This window comes from Lepidochelys kempii, chromosome 10 (genome assembly GCF_965140265.1).
Source record: "Lepidochelys kempii isolate rLepKem1 chromosome 10, rLepKem1.hap2, whole genome shotgun sequence".
In the NCBI taxonomy this organism is placed as follows: Eukaryota; Metazoa; Chordata; order Testudines; family Cheloniidae; genus Lepidochelys; species Lepidochelys kempii.
In genome coordinates this window covers 13,806,137-13,819,204 of record NC_133265.1, presented here as the reverse complement: position 1 = coordinate 13,819,204, position 13,068 = coordinate 13,806,137, and the positions used below count along the sequence as shown (strand labels likewise).

At 43.3% G+C, this 13,068-nt stretch overlaps 1 protein-coding gene across 3 annotated transcripts in view; it reads right to left on the bottom strand.

Moving 5' to 3' along the window:
* Positions 1-7,451, bottom strand: part of PRKAR1B (protein kinase cAMP-dependent type I regulatory subunit beta) — a 118,680-nt gene extending 111,229 nt beyond the window's left edge. Inside the window, exons 1-3 of one of the 3 annotated variants that reach the window (XM_073362094.1) lie at positions 7,148-7,446; positions 6,326-6,407; positions 5,566-5,749 (exon numbers count right to left, since the gene is read on the bottom strand). In XM_073362094.1, the coding sequence (XP_073218195.1) occupies positions 5,566-5,742 (177 nt within the window). In that variant the 5' untranslated portion in view covers positions 5,743-5,749; positions 6,326-6,407; positions 7,148-7,446. Of the gene's footprint in view, positions 1-5,565; positions 5,750-6,325; positions 6,408-7,147 lie in introns of all 3 variants that reach the window. The other 2 variants (XM_073362095.1, XM_073362093.1) reach the window with 2 other exon arrangements.
* Between the last annotated feature and the right edge of the window lie 5,617 nt (positions 7,452-13,068).

Here is a 13,068-nt window from a genome sequence, read left to right as displayed (position 1 = left end):
AGCATAAGCTTTTGGGAGCTACAGCTCACTAGCTCACGAAAGCTTATGCTCAAATAAATTGGTTAATCTCTAAGGTGCCACTAGTCCTCCTTTTCTTTTTGTTAAGGGTTAGGCTATTTTGTTCTGGTTTGTGAAAACTCTATCTGTAAACTACTGATGTTCAAGGTCCCACATTTTGTTTTAAGCCCACTGCCTTCTCATTCAGATCTTTTGTTAAGAACCATCATCAATCCGTGCTGTGCCGAAGTCTTTGTTAAAGAAGAAAGTAATCTTAATGTCACTCTGGCCTTCCCCTCACAATCCCTCCTTAATGTTTTGTCACCCATTGCATTGTGTCCTTCGATATTTGTTTATAAACTCCTTGGGGCAGGAATAATCTTGACTTACCTGTATTGCTAGGCACCTGTCTCACTTTGGAGCAATATAAAATAGTAAATAAGGTAAGAGCTGATGTAGTATGTTTAAGACAGCAGGACCTGGCTGTATTTAATGAACAGAAACAGATGTACTAATGATTCCCAGCAATTATTCTTAAATTCCTATATTCTGGAATTGCTACGGTTAGTAAATCAAGTTTGTGTCAATAACACCTCCTAATCAATAACATTGAAGGCAGGCTGGTCTCTGAAAAATTATGGCCTGTAAGCATCAAGCTGACAACAGGCATTTTTTTCTCTCCTTACCTTTTGCCCAGACCTGACAGTAAATGACTGGTATAGATTTAGATATCAAACTTTAATCAGTTGCAGAAGGCATTGATTTGTGATCTTACCCAGGTATGATCCTCTTGAACCAACAGACCTCATCCGGCTAATACTTGTTCCTTTGTCATTCGTGAGACTATACCTATTTGTGTTTGCACGATAGGGCCACGTGTGATGCATGATTATTGGACTATATTATGTTTTCTTGAGTTTAATCTCTAGTTTAATTATGCAGTTTAAGATATGTAATGAGATCATTAGCATAATAATACAAACTGTATTTTTCAGTCTCCTGGATGTAACTTCACTGCAGTCAGTAGGGCTGCACCAAGAATTAATTTGACACTGTGGATTTATCTTAATACATTTTCTAATGAGCTCCAGTTTTTAAATGTTTGAAAAAATACCTCTCATCTGAACCCAAAATTTCTCAAGTGAATTTTGGAGAATATGTCCTGGCATTCAAGGCTATTGCCATTTCTAGTGAAACAAAGTTAGATTTTCCATTAACTTTAGAAATTTGGAAAATGAACTAAAATATCCAATTTTTTGAAAATAACTCTTAGATCAAATGTTTTAAGCAAAGTCTTAAACCCAAAGATTTTCACTGCTCTCCCTAAGCAAGAGAAAATATTGTATGAACAGTCATATTTGGTGTTAGCTCAAACTCTGATGGCAATTGTCGAGCTCCTTATTCGGCAAACACAAGGTATATTAAAATTGTCTTGGCACACTTGCCTGTAATAATAGTGTCAGTAGGTATTAAAAACAGGATAGAAGGTTTCTGAAGCAATTCTCTTGACTTTTGTTTACAAATTATAAATCGCCCCATCACAAGCCATCAAAGTGCAGGATTCACCAGTTTTGCACTCTTGGGTCCTGATTCAGCATGTGATGCCAAGAGCCCATATGGAACCTCACTACTTCAGTGGGGTTCCACATGAGGACAGGGATGCACTTGTGCACATGGCAGGGCTGAGGATTTTATGTTGCTAGCAACATATTGGATCTGATCATCCTAAATGCTTCTACTCACTGAGGGGCCACACAGCTCAGTTGGATCTAGGATGATTGCACAGAAAAGAGGGGAGTCCTGCCTCCACAGCACCATCATACTGTTGCCCCTGTGAGTTTAGAGCTCAGCAAGCTGGGTACGGTTGTGAGGACCACTCTCCCATGGCATTGGTTCACCCCATCAATCCCAAACAATTGACCTAGTCAACCTTATCCTACACTGGAAGACCCTCAATGATGTGAGCCCGTTTCCCCTCAAGGACGTCTTTGATCGAGGGAGTCATGCTGCTAGACAGAGACTAACCACTATTTGAAAGCTGTTGGTTTCCAGGGATGTCCCAAGATCTGTAGATTCAGGGGGCTCAGTGTTTAAAGTGGTCTGAAAAAAGTGGGGAGCTTATCATAAGCTGGGATCAGCAGCTTTGGAAAGACATTGCTTAAAGTGCACCCCTCAGCAACCCAGCTCAATTATTTTATTTTTTGGCCAGGTCTACAACCCTTTGGGACTCCAGCCAACTTTAAGCACTGCAGGGTCTGACTCCCCTGACTGTTCCCTAGGAGTTAAGACAAACATTGCCTCCTTCCACTGTCAACATGAAATTCACAGAATTTCCTGTCCTGGTTGGTTTTTTCCTCACATAACAGGTGATCTAGCCCCTAATCTCATTCAGCTTTCAAAACACTGGAAAGTTTTCACTGGTTTGTATGGGGGCAAGTTGTTTGCCTCCTGGTCTATATACTACTATGAAGCATTATCCACTGCTCTCTCCTGAAATAGTAAAAACCTAAGTGAAAACAATGTAAGTTCTCTGGGCAGGGACAATGTAAATTCTAATTCTGTGTACAGCATCTAACACAATGGAGCCATGATCCCTTGCAACTGCAATTCAAATAAATAATCCCATTAGCCAAGGAGACTAATAATAAAATACTGAAATAATACGGACTAGCGTGGCACATTTTAAGAAAGCGTTTTGCAAAAGTATGATGCACGTCGCCCTCACACTAGCTACAAAGTTCAGAAGATGTGTACATTACAATAGGTAAGTCTCTACCAATACATAGCAAGGTGGAGGAACCAGAATTGGTTTCATTGTACTGAAGTGGAGCTCAGTTTTCAGAAGTTTAGAAAAAACTGTTTTGATGTGAATTTTGTCTTTTTTGTGATATATGTGCCACAGCTAATGACCTTGGTGGTCCACTCAGAGTGTTACCCCCCCCATAACATGGTGTATACTCTAAGTTGTTTCCAACAGTATACAAATATTGGGTTTTTTTATTTTAAAACAACCTGAAGCAAATACACTCCAGCAACCACACAACGCACAACAAAAACACTAACCCAGGAACCTATCCTTGCAGCAAAGCCCGTTGCCAACTCTGTCCACATATCTATTCAAGGGACATCATCATAGGACCTAATCACATCAGCCACACTATCAGAGGCTCGTTCACCTGCACATCCACCAACATGATATATGCCAACATATGTCAGCAATGCCCCTCTGCCATGTACATTGGCCAACAACAAAAACTTCAAAAACAGACTCCAACAGGAAACAGCAGAACTGGAATTAATCTGCAAACTGGACACCATTAAATTAGGCTTGAATAAAGAGTGGGAGTGGATGAGTCATTACACTAACTAAAAACTATTTCCCCTGCTAATTTTCCCCCTACTGTTACTCACACCTTCTTGTCAACTGTTTGAAATGGGCCATCCTGATTATCACTACAAACGTTTTTTTTCTCCTGCTAATAGCCCACCTTAATCGATTGCTCTCTTTAGAGCTGGCATGGCACCCCCGTTTTTTCATGTTCTCTCTCTCTCTCTATATATATATATATATATATCTTCCTACTGTATTTTCCACTACATGCATCTGATGAAGTGGGCTTTAGCCCACGAAAGCTTATTCTCAAATAAATATGTTAATCTCTAAGGTGCCACAAGTACTCCTCGTTCTTTCTGCTGATACAGACTAACACGGCTACCACTCTGAAACCTATCATACAAACAATGCATGCACAACATATAGTACATAGGCTGCATTTGCAGCCAACTGATTATTATATTTCTTGTTCTGTGCATATTTTTTTCTTTTTAACCTAAAATTCCACATTTACAATAAAAATACTTTTAAAAATGAAGTCAAGTTGCAACCACATCTAACTTAGACCATGATCCTGCAAAGATTTACACACTTACTTTATGCACGCAAATAGTCCCACTAGGACTCTTAGGCTTAAAGTTAAGCATATGTGTAAGTCTTTGCAGGAGTGAGGCCTTGTACAGTTAAAGATCCAGAGCCTCATACTTCCTTCTGCATCTATGCTTGGAGGGAATCCTGTCTCCACAGAGGAGAAAGTTCTTTGCTACATGCTTCCCCTCTTCCTTCTCATGCCAAGATAGCTTCTGGGAAGCTCTGTCGGGTTCCAGCTGAGGATGTGTTTATCAGTGCTGCTTTTCCCCACAAAGGGCAGTTGCCTTTTATGGGGATTTAGGGCCAAGTCTGCCTGTGACCACCTTATGAAGGCCTCATCAGGGGGTAACTGTCTACTCCAGGTGGCTGATTAGTAAATGAGCACCTGGACCTAATAAAGATTATCCAAGCTTAGTTAAAGGAAAACTCTAAATGGAGACAGGAAGCTCTAGTAGGGAGGAGCTCCCTGAAGACGGCTGAGCAGAGAGCCTAGAGGGTGAGCTGTCTGTGGAATCCATCAGAATGGGGAACCTGTAAGAGGTGCTCTTAGAGAGGGGAGCCTTGTAGGAAGAGAGATGCAGTCAGCAGGTATCCTAGAGGACCTGGTCTCAGTCAGGGTCTCCTAGACAGTGGCCGGAGGCTTTGCCAGGCAGGGATCACCTGCTATCCCTGGGGAAGAGTCACAGTGGACTAACCTCCCCTCACTCCAGAGAAGGCTCTTACTCTGGTAGGAGCAAGAGTCCTAACTCCAGAGGCAAAGACTGGAACTGAGAAAATCCTTGAGGAAGAGCCTGGGTAAAGATGAGCACTAGACTCAGGTGAGAGACAGATAGGCTAAGAATGACCCAGTCCTACAGCTGAGATGTTGGGGTGAAAGTTTTGTTTATACTCTGTACTGGCTTTTCTGTTAATAAATGAAACCCTCCACAAGAAGGTGCTTCTTAGCATCCAACTGTCTGTTTGGACTTCTTGATTCCTCTGGGCATGAGAAAAATCAAGTAAGGGTTCATCTATAACACTATGCCTGTCTGTAAGTGGGCACACCAGATCAGCCTAGCATGATGACATGCCTCTACACTGTGCAAAATGCCTTTTCAGAGCAGTCAAAGTATAGACAGTCCCTATAAGCACCACTCCTGCGGTACTTGTGCTCTCCAGTATGGACAGGAGTCAGTGTAGTCAAGTAGCAGATTGGCCTCTGCGCATTTCCTGAGATCTACACAGAACTTGGAGATTCCATGATGGAGGTAAGGAATCTCCTGACATTGGAATGAATAGGAAGAACCCACACATTGCTCTGCTGTGCAGGTCCTTCTGATGGAAGGGGAGAACAGGGCCCTGTATGTTATAATGCTATAAATTTTTGTAACTCTCTGGATCAATTTTACCAGTCAGTGTGAGTGTCCTTGCAATCTGAGGAGAAATTATAACCCTTATCCCACAAAAAGAAGTTGTGCATGATATCAGATATTGCACTGCACATATGCAAACAAAAGTTTTTCTCTTAGGAGCTTTTTTAAAAGGATAACTACTAAAGCAGAATGCTAAGAAAAGATTGCACCCAAATATATGAAACTTTAAGAACATCCTTTGCATTCATACACTTGGAAACTGAAAATAGAAGCCACATGAAAGCCACTGACCTTTTCTAATTTTTCAAAATGTTCTCTGAGGAACTTCATTGGCCGGTCTGGTTTTGCTATGCAAAGGTTTACAATGCACTCTTTCAAAATCTGTTGGATGTTATGCTTCTGAACATAGAGTTCACATCCCTTCAGGCTCTCATCTTCTTCCACATTGCAGGAGGAAGAAGCAGCCATCTTCAGGCTTGTAAACAGAAAACAAACGTAGGTAAGAAAATGGTGCAATTAAGATATCAAAGAGAATTCCTGAAGTCTTTTGTCAAAGCAATTTGACAGAACTAAGGTATTTTAATATTGTACATCTTCTCTTCACAAGCTAACAATTCAGCACATGTCAATGTCGTGGCACTTCACACGCAAATATTGAATCATGTCATCTCTACAAAAGCAACATACCAAGAATTACAAAAAGAGCATTCAAATTATTAGACATTCTTCAACATTTGAAAACAATGGTGCAATAAATCATGCACAATATGAGTTTTAAAGATATCTGCTAAATAACAATTTAGACTAATGTCCCTATCGGTATACAAATGGAGTCTAGATCCCTCTCTTCAGGGTGCTAGATTTCTGTAGAAGATGGAGGGGCATCTGTCTCTAGTAAAATACTTTAATACTCTTTTTTTTAAATATATATGGGGCAGAGGAGTTTGGTGATGAAGGAAAAACATGTTTGATTCCTCCAATTAATGTGTGTTCACCCAGTACAAATTAAAAGGACATATGTTTGTGGTCTTTTCGATCTATATTAACTTACTTATATCAGAAGATCATTTAAGTTTCATCACATCTTCTCAATTCCCATCATCAGAGCATCTTTTGAGGTTTGCTTTCAACCCCTAGGAATGTTTCAGGAGGGGACAATTTCAAACAAGAGGGATTTTTTTTTTTTTTTACAGAAAAACAATAGATGAGATGCTTAAATGCTCCCTTGGAACAAAAACGACACAGCAAAATCCTTCATCACAAGAGCCAGATGCTCTTATAAACCTGGCTCAAAATGAATCCGAAACGAGACAATTCTCCCTCCACCTAACTGAAACTTGGGCTAAGGTTGGGGATTATGTCTTAAAACAGATTTGGAGGGAAACCCCTTCCTCCCAAGAATCCATTTCAAAGCAGTTTTTAAAGCGTCTCCCTCCAGTGGGAGAGAATTTAGCTGTGTGTTTTACAATGAAGTGGGAGAAATTTCATGCTGGACTGGGATTTGTTTTCGGCTAGGGGTGTAGGAAAGGGGGCATCTCCTCTCCTTTCAATTGTCCCAGTGCGGGAGACGATATCCCCCCCCCCCCCCCCATCAGAGCATCTCCCAGCCTTTGTGAAGGGCACCATGTGGGGGTGAATAAGGGGGGAGAGAATAAGCAGCCCCCTCCCCTGCTTCCACTAGCACCAGGCTGTGTGCTGAAATAAACCCATTGTTGCTGGGGAGCAGCTCCAAAGCCTGGGGATGGGGGAGGGATGGAGAGGGAAAGGGGCTGTCAACGCCGGAGAGGAAGGAGGACGGAAGGGTGCCAAACCAGGCTAGGGGACAAGAGGAGCCGTGGGGAAAGGATGTGGAGTGAGAGGGCCATATAAATACCTGAGTGGCTGGAGCAGTGACAGCAGCAGCTCTCCTCTCTCTTCCCTTACGCGGGGGGGGTCCTGTTATTCCGCAGCGCGGCCGCCTCCTCCTCCTTCCCTGGCTGCTGCTACCTTTCCTCTCCCTGGGCAGCCGTGGACGGGCTCCAGCTGAGGGGGCCCCTTCACCGCCCTGCCCCCCACCCCCACCCCCCGCCGACCCCAGAGAGCTCGCCTGCAAAGCGTCCGGGCGCTGCAGCAGCTCCCCGGCAGGAAGTCCCGTCTGCTGTCACTCACGCGGAAGCGCAGCCTCCCTCACCAGGCAAAGCCGGCTCTGGCTCTGGCTCTGGCTCTCGGGGGGGGGGGGGGGGGGGGGGCAGGCGAGGGGGGAGAGGCACCAAAGGAGGGGCACGCAGCCTGCCCAGCGTGTCTGAGAGAGGCAGATAGGTACGCCCCAAGCTGCCCCAAAGTGCCCTGGACATCTGGAGCTTGCTTTTGGGGATGGTGCTTAGGAGATGGAGTAAAGGGCCAGAGGAAAGGGCAGATGTGACATCGGTGCCTCTCTGTGGCAGGTATACCAACCCATTCTCTGTTTCTGTGGCTCATACCCTGGCAGTCTTGCTGCGTCCCCAGCTGCCCCAATAGCAGCAGTTGCCAGGTGTGCTTATGATCTGCTCTTGGCACCAGGGCTGCACCCATTTAGCTGCCTGTGCCTTTGTCACCCCGATTAGATTACAGCAGTGCACTTGACTTGGAGTTATGCCTTGAAACTTCTCGTGCAGAAAGCGGTGGCTTACCCGCAACGTGTCCCTGGACGTGCACATTACACCTGTGCTCCACAACCGCCAGCTAAGGTCCGGATCAAGCTGAAGGGGCTGCGTTTGACCTCTAAAGCCCAACATGGTGTGGGGCTTGTCACTTTCAGAAACTGCCTCTCTACCCTGTGATATTGCAGCAGTTGTCATCCTGTGAGGTGCTCAGGCTCAGAGTTCCAATGTGCTCCCATTCTGTTCTACATAATTTCTTATACAACCCTCCTCAGCATAGTACCTGATGCCTTCCTGTCGTGCAATAAGGAACGTGACTAATCTGTGTCATGTGATACATTTTCTTTCCAGGAGTGGAACCATGTGCACAGTATAGGTTCTTGGGGAACCAAGGGCTGAGAGTCACCTTGTTACCCTCTGCCTCCAGCATGAGGGAGACTTGTTTGTGCTTAACTGGGGGTCAGCTCTCTGATGCTGCCAGCCTGTGAGCCAGCCAAGCACTCTCTTCTGGGCTATGCCAGCCCTTACTTTGCCTTGCAGGTTAACAACAGGTGCATCCTATCCCCAAGCCTCTTTGAAGTGTTCCCCTGTAGTGTCCAGCTCTTTATCCACCAAACACTCCCAGAAACAGCAGGTCTCCAGTCCCCAAGGAGAAAATGTACACACCAGCTTGTATGATTCAACTCAGGATCAGCCCCCAGCTTAATATCCCAACACTTGGATATATTTATAGTGAAATCAACAAATATGTTTATTATCAGAGTCAAGAGATAGTAAGAATAATGAAAACCAAAGGTTACATTTCGAACAAAATCATAACATGATTTCTAGAGACTAAACTTAACAGGCTAACCTTCTGTCTAAAGGAATGCATCTCATCGCAAATGTCCTTTGCAGCATTTTAACCAAGGCCCTTTGTGATCCCATTTTCATGAATGTAATCATACTGTCTGATTGCTTCCTAGGCGGAGAATGAAGTGGTGTTTTCATTCTCCTTATATCCCCAAAAGTTCACTGTCTGTACCCAGAACCAAGATAACCTCTGTGGCTTAGTTTCCATTGTGCTGCCTCCCTGTTGATTTCACATCCTCCTGTTGACTTCATAGGTAAATGACTCTCTATGGTGTTAACCTTACAATGTTTAATTTACATGCCAACAGACTGGTGACTAAACCTCTTTTGCATGACAGAAAGCCAGTTTGTCAACTCTGCCGTGATACACACTTTAAAGCACATTTTCAGTAGGCATACAAAACTCCTTGCATAGTATCGGTACATACATTTCACAATTATATTAATCATCACTGTGATTCTGGATTTTCTTTAAGATCTCACATGCCATATTTTGTTGAACCAGAATGTACATACCAGAAACCTTGTAAGCTGGCAGTGAAGCGTTCATTGATCACAATAGGGTTTTGTTTAGGTAGGGCTTTGTTTTCGTCTTTTAAATATATGTGCTGCTGTGTAGTTGTTAGAGAAGGCAGGTCAGAAAAGTGTGTCTTGCACTTGGAACAGAAGGTGGGAATGTTTGTGATGGTCCTCAATTCCCAGGGGAGTTCATTCCAGTCTCTCAGACCGGGCCCTGAGAAAGCTCTGTCTCCTGCACGGACAAGACATAGCCTGTGGTTCTCCAAAGACCAGATTTGGTGACCTTCAGGACATGCAGCCTGTTCTCCCAGGCTTTTTGGGGTGTGAGGGGAAGGGCAATTAATTTGGGGTGAAAGGAAGCTATGATGGAGGCTTAACCACAGCCAGCTAATGTGTTTGTCCACAATGGATGGCAGTAACTGGTGTTAACAACATGCTAACTAAAACATGTGAGATAACAGTTTTTTTAACACACCTCCATTTCTCTAGTATAGACATACCCTCAAGAATCACAGGTTAAAAGGTTAATAAGAGGATATCTCTAGGATATAAACTAGGACAGCTGGTGTTTAATAAACCCATTAATGGTTTAGAAAAAGGAGACAACAATGAAGTGGCAACACTGGCAGATAATACAAATTATTTAGGCTAGTCAATAGTAGACAAGACTCTAAAAAACTCCAGAGAGTCCTAAGCAAGCTAGGCAAATGAGCAGCATACTGGCAGATGAAATTCAGCATCAGTAAATGCAAGGTGATTTGAAAAGAATAATTTGAATTACTCATAACAATTGCTAGGTTCTAAATTAACTGCAATCACTCAGGAAAACTATCTTGTTGACACCAGTCACACATCTGCCCAATGCACAGTAGTGGTCAGACAAGCACTATGCTGCATAAAGAATGAGAGAGACACTAATATTAAAAATATATAAATCGATGGCATGTTCTCACTGTGAACACTATGTTTAGTTCTGGTTACCCCACCTCAAAAAAGATAGAAGGGGATGCAGAGATAGGTGATGAAAATAATTAGTGAAATGGAAAGATTTCCATGTAAGAAGAAACTGAAGATCGGGACTGTTTAATGTAAAGAGAAAATGATAAAGAGGGAATATGACTGAGGTATATAAAATAATGAATGATAAAGGGAAAATATTCAAGTGTTTCTGTTTACACTATCTATTCTATTTACAAGAACAAGGAGGCATTCAGTGAAACAAATTCCATACATTTAAAACAGATAAAAAGATATACTTTTATACCTAACACCTAATTAACCTGTGGGACTTGATGCCACAAGGTATCAAATGAACCCAAGAGTTTAGCAGGATTTGAAAAAGAAATTGGCATTTATATGGATAATGAGAACATCCACACTACCATAAGGTTCCTACATAGGGGCATATGCCAACCTTGCTTGGGGTTAGAAAGAAAGCTCCCTTATGGGCCAGTTATTCCATAACTGTTCACTATGGGATATCTTGCAACTCTTTTAGAAGCATCTGGTAATGGCTACTGTTAGAAACAGATAATACACTAGATGGACAACTGTTCTTACTCAACAGGGCAGTTCCTATAGTCTCAAATATTTACAGAATGCATCAAATGAATCTATCTTTTGAATGTCTGTAATGTGCCTAGAGTATGGGAGAAACTTGAAAAGAATTAAAGAATTAAAAGACTAGAGGTAAAATTTTCATAAGTATCTAAGGAACCAAAGTCCCATTGAAAGTCACTAAGTGACTTGTGTACTTTTGAAAATTTTATCCTCTACAGAGAGAGGCCTTTTCTCAGGGTCAGGTTAGGCTGTATGTAGTCTCCTTCTGTTGTTGATCACTACACTCTGAACAGCTCACACTGTTCCATAGCCATTCATGCCTGGCTAGTAGATACACAACTGGGCTCATCTCAGGCATGCTTAATACCCAAGAATGTATTATGTATCTGTCTCATGATGTCAGGTCTTGAATCGACTGGGATTACTGCTTTGTCCCCTTTAAGCAAAATCCCATCTTGCACATATAGCTCATCCTTTCCCAGTGATAGAGGGTGACCTCCTGTGGCTCTTCTGCCTTGCAGTCTGACCACACTTGAAGTATTGTTTTACTCCCTGTAGCATCCCATCCAGTTCAATGCTTTGGTGGTGGATTGCCTGGAGCCTCCCACCAGATATGTAAAAGTATTATAGCATGATGATAGACTATCTCCTATTCCAGTGGTTCACAACCAGGGATCTGGGGTCTCCTGCGAGAGTCGCAAGCAGGTTTCAGGGGTTCTATCAAGCATGGCTGGCTTTAGACTTGGTAAGGTCCAGGACAGAAAGCCAAAGTCCTGCTGTGCAGGACTCCAGCCTGGACCCCCAAGTCCCACCACCCTGGGCTAAAGCCAAAGCCTGAGAAACTTAGCTTCACGATGCCCCCCTGTGGCGTGGGGCCCTGGGAAATTGCACTGCTTGCTGCCTCCTAAAGCTGGCCCCGGCTTTTACATGCAGAAAAACAGTTGTTGTGGCACAGCGGGGCCATGGAGTTTCTATAGCATGTTGGAGGGCCTCAGAAAGAAACTGTCCTATTCCCCAGAACCATCTCTGTTGTGACTTTCCCGGGCAGTACCTCGTACACACCTCAAAGCATTGCAGTCCCAATAACCTATGCTGTAGTCATTTCAATGCACTTTACAGTGGCTTTTTTGTGATGCTTTCTAATGGTTTGTGCAAGGCATTTTGTCTGAAAATTCTGCTTTCCTGGGGGTCTGAATCCACTTCATGCTGCCTGTTTGCTGGATTTTCAAACTAAGCCAAATTGTCAGCATCCCTCAAGAATATGCAATGAAGTAAGTCATACTGTGCCAGCTGTCTATACTAACTCCTAACTGCACTTTATGCTTCTTATCTTGGTATGTTAAAGATTGACTTGGTAAGCCATGTCTTTGCCTTGGCTTTAGAATCAAGTCATACACTGAAACCATTATCCCTTTACAGTATAGTCTTGCTCCTCGCCCGCAAGTCATTGTGCATGGGTGGACCCCTGCATCTGTGCAGAGTCCTGTTGTAGTCAGTGGGGCCCAACAGAGGTTCAGGTGTCTGCTGGTAAGCAACAAACTGCAGGACTGTGGCCCAATTGTAGTTTTACTGTAATGCCACCACAAAGTGAATATTAATTGGTCGGATGAGATATATGCATAGGTACCACGGAGATTTGTTAGGATTTGTTAGGAGTTTGCATGGAGGATGGAATATATCTCGGTGTGAATATATCTCAATCTGTTTGATATCATACGAATGAGATGCCTCCCACTTAGTCCCAGCAAGTTGTCAATGCAACCCCATGACTGGGAAAAGTTTGGAAGCCCCTGATTGAGCCCCGGATATAATGTTTCATGCTTCAATAGTCAGATCTGCCTAGCACCACTTGATCATTGGAGGGAGACAAGATTTTCAGCCTTTCACTATCAGATTTTTTTTAATTACATCACACTTAGGCCAAAATGTCCAAATGTGGGTAACTCAGCATCTTTGATTATGCATATGCCCTGATTTTCAAACGTGTATAGTCTGAGGACTGATGCACCAGCCACCAGTCATCAATGATGATGACATTGTACCAGGCATCATAGAATGAAGTTCCCAGATCTGGCTCAATCCTGCAAATCTACAAATCTCTGGGGCAGCCTCACAGGTGATGCCAGGTAGGGTCAAGTTGTGCATCCCTTCACACATCAATGTAGAGTCTGAGAGCATCGTGCTGGGGTATTTTTGTCCATCCTGGTGACATGTTCAAAGAGCATGCAATGCTGCTTTCAAATGC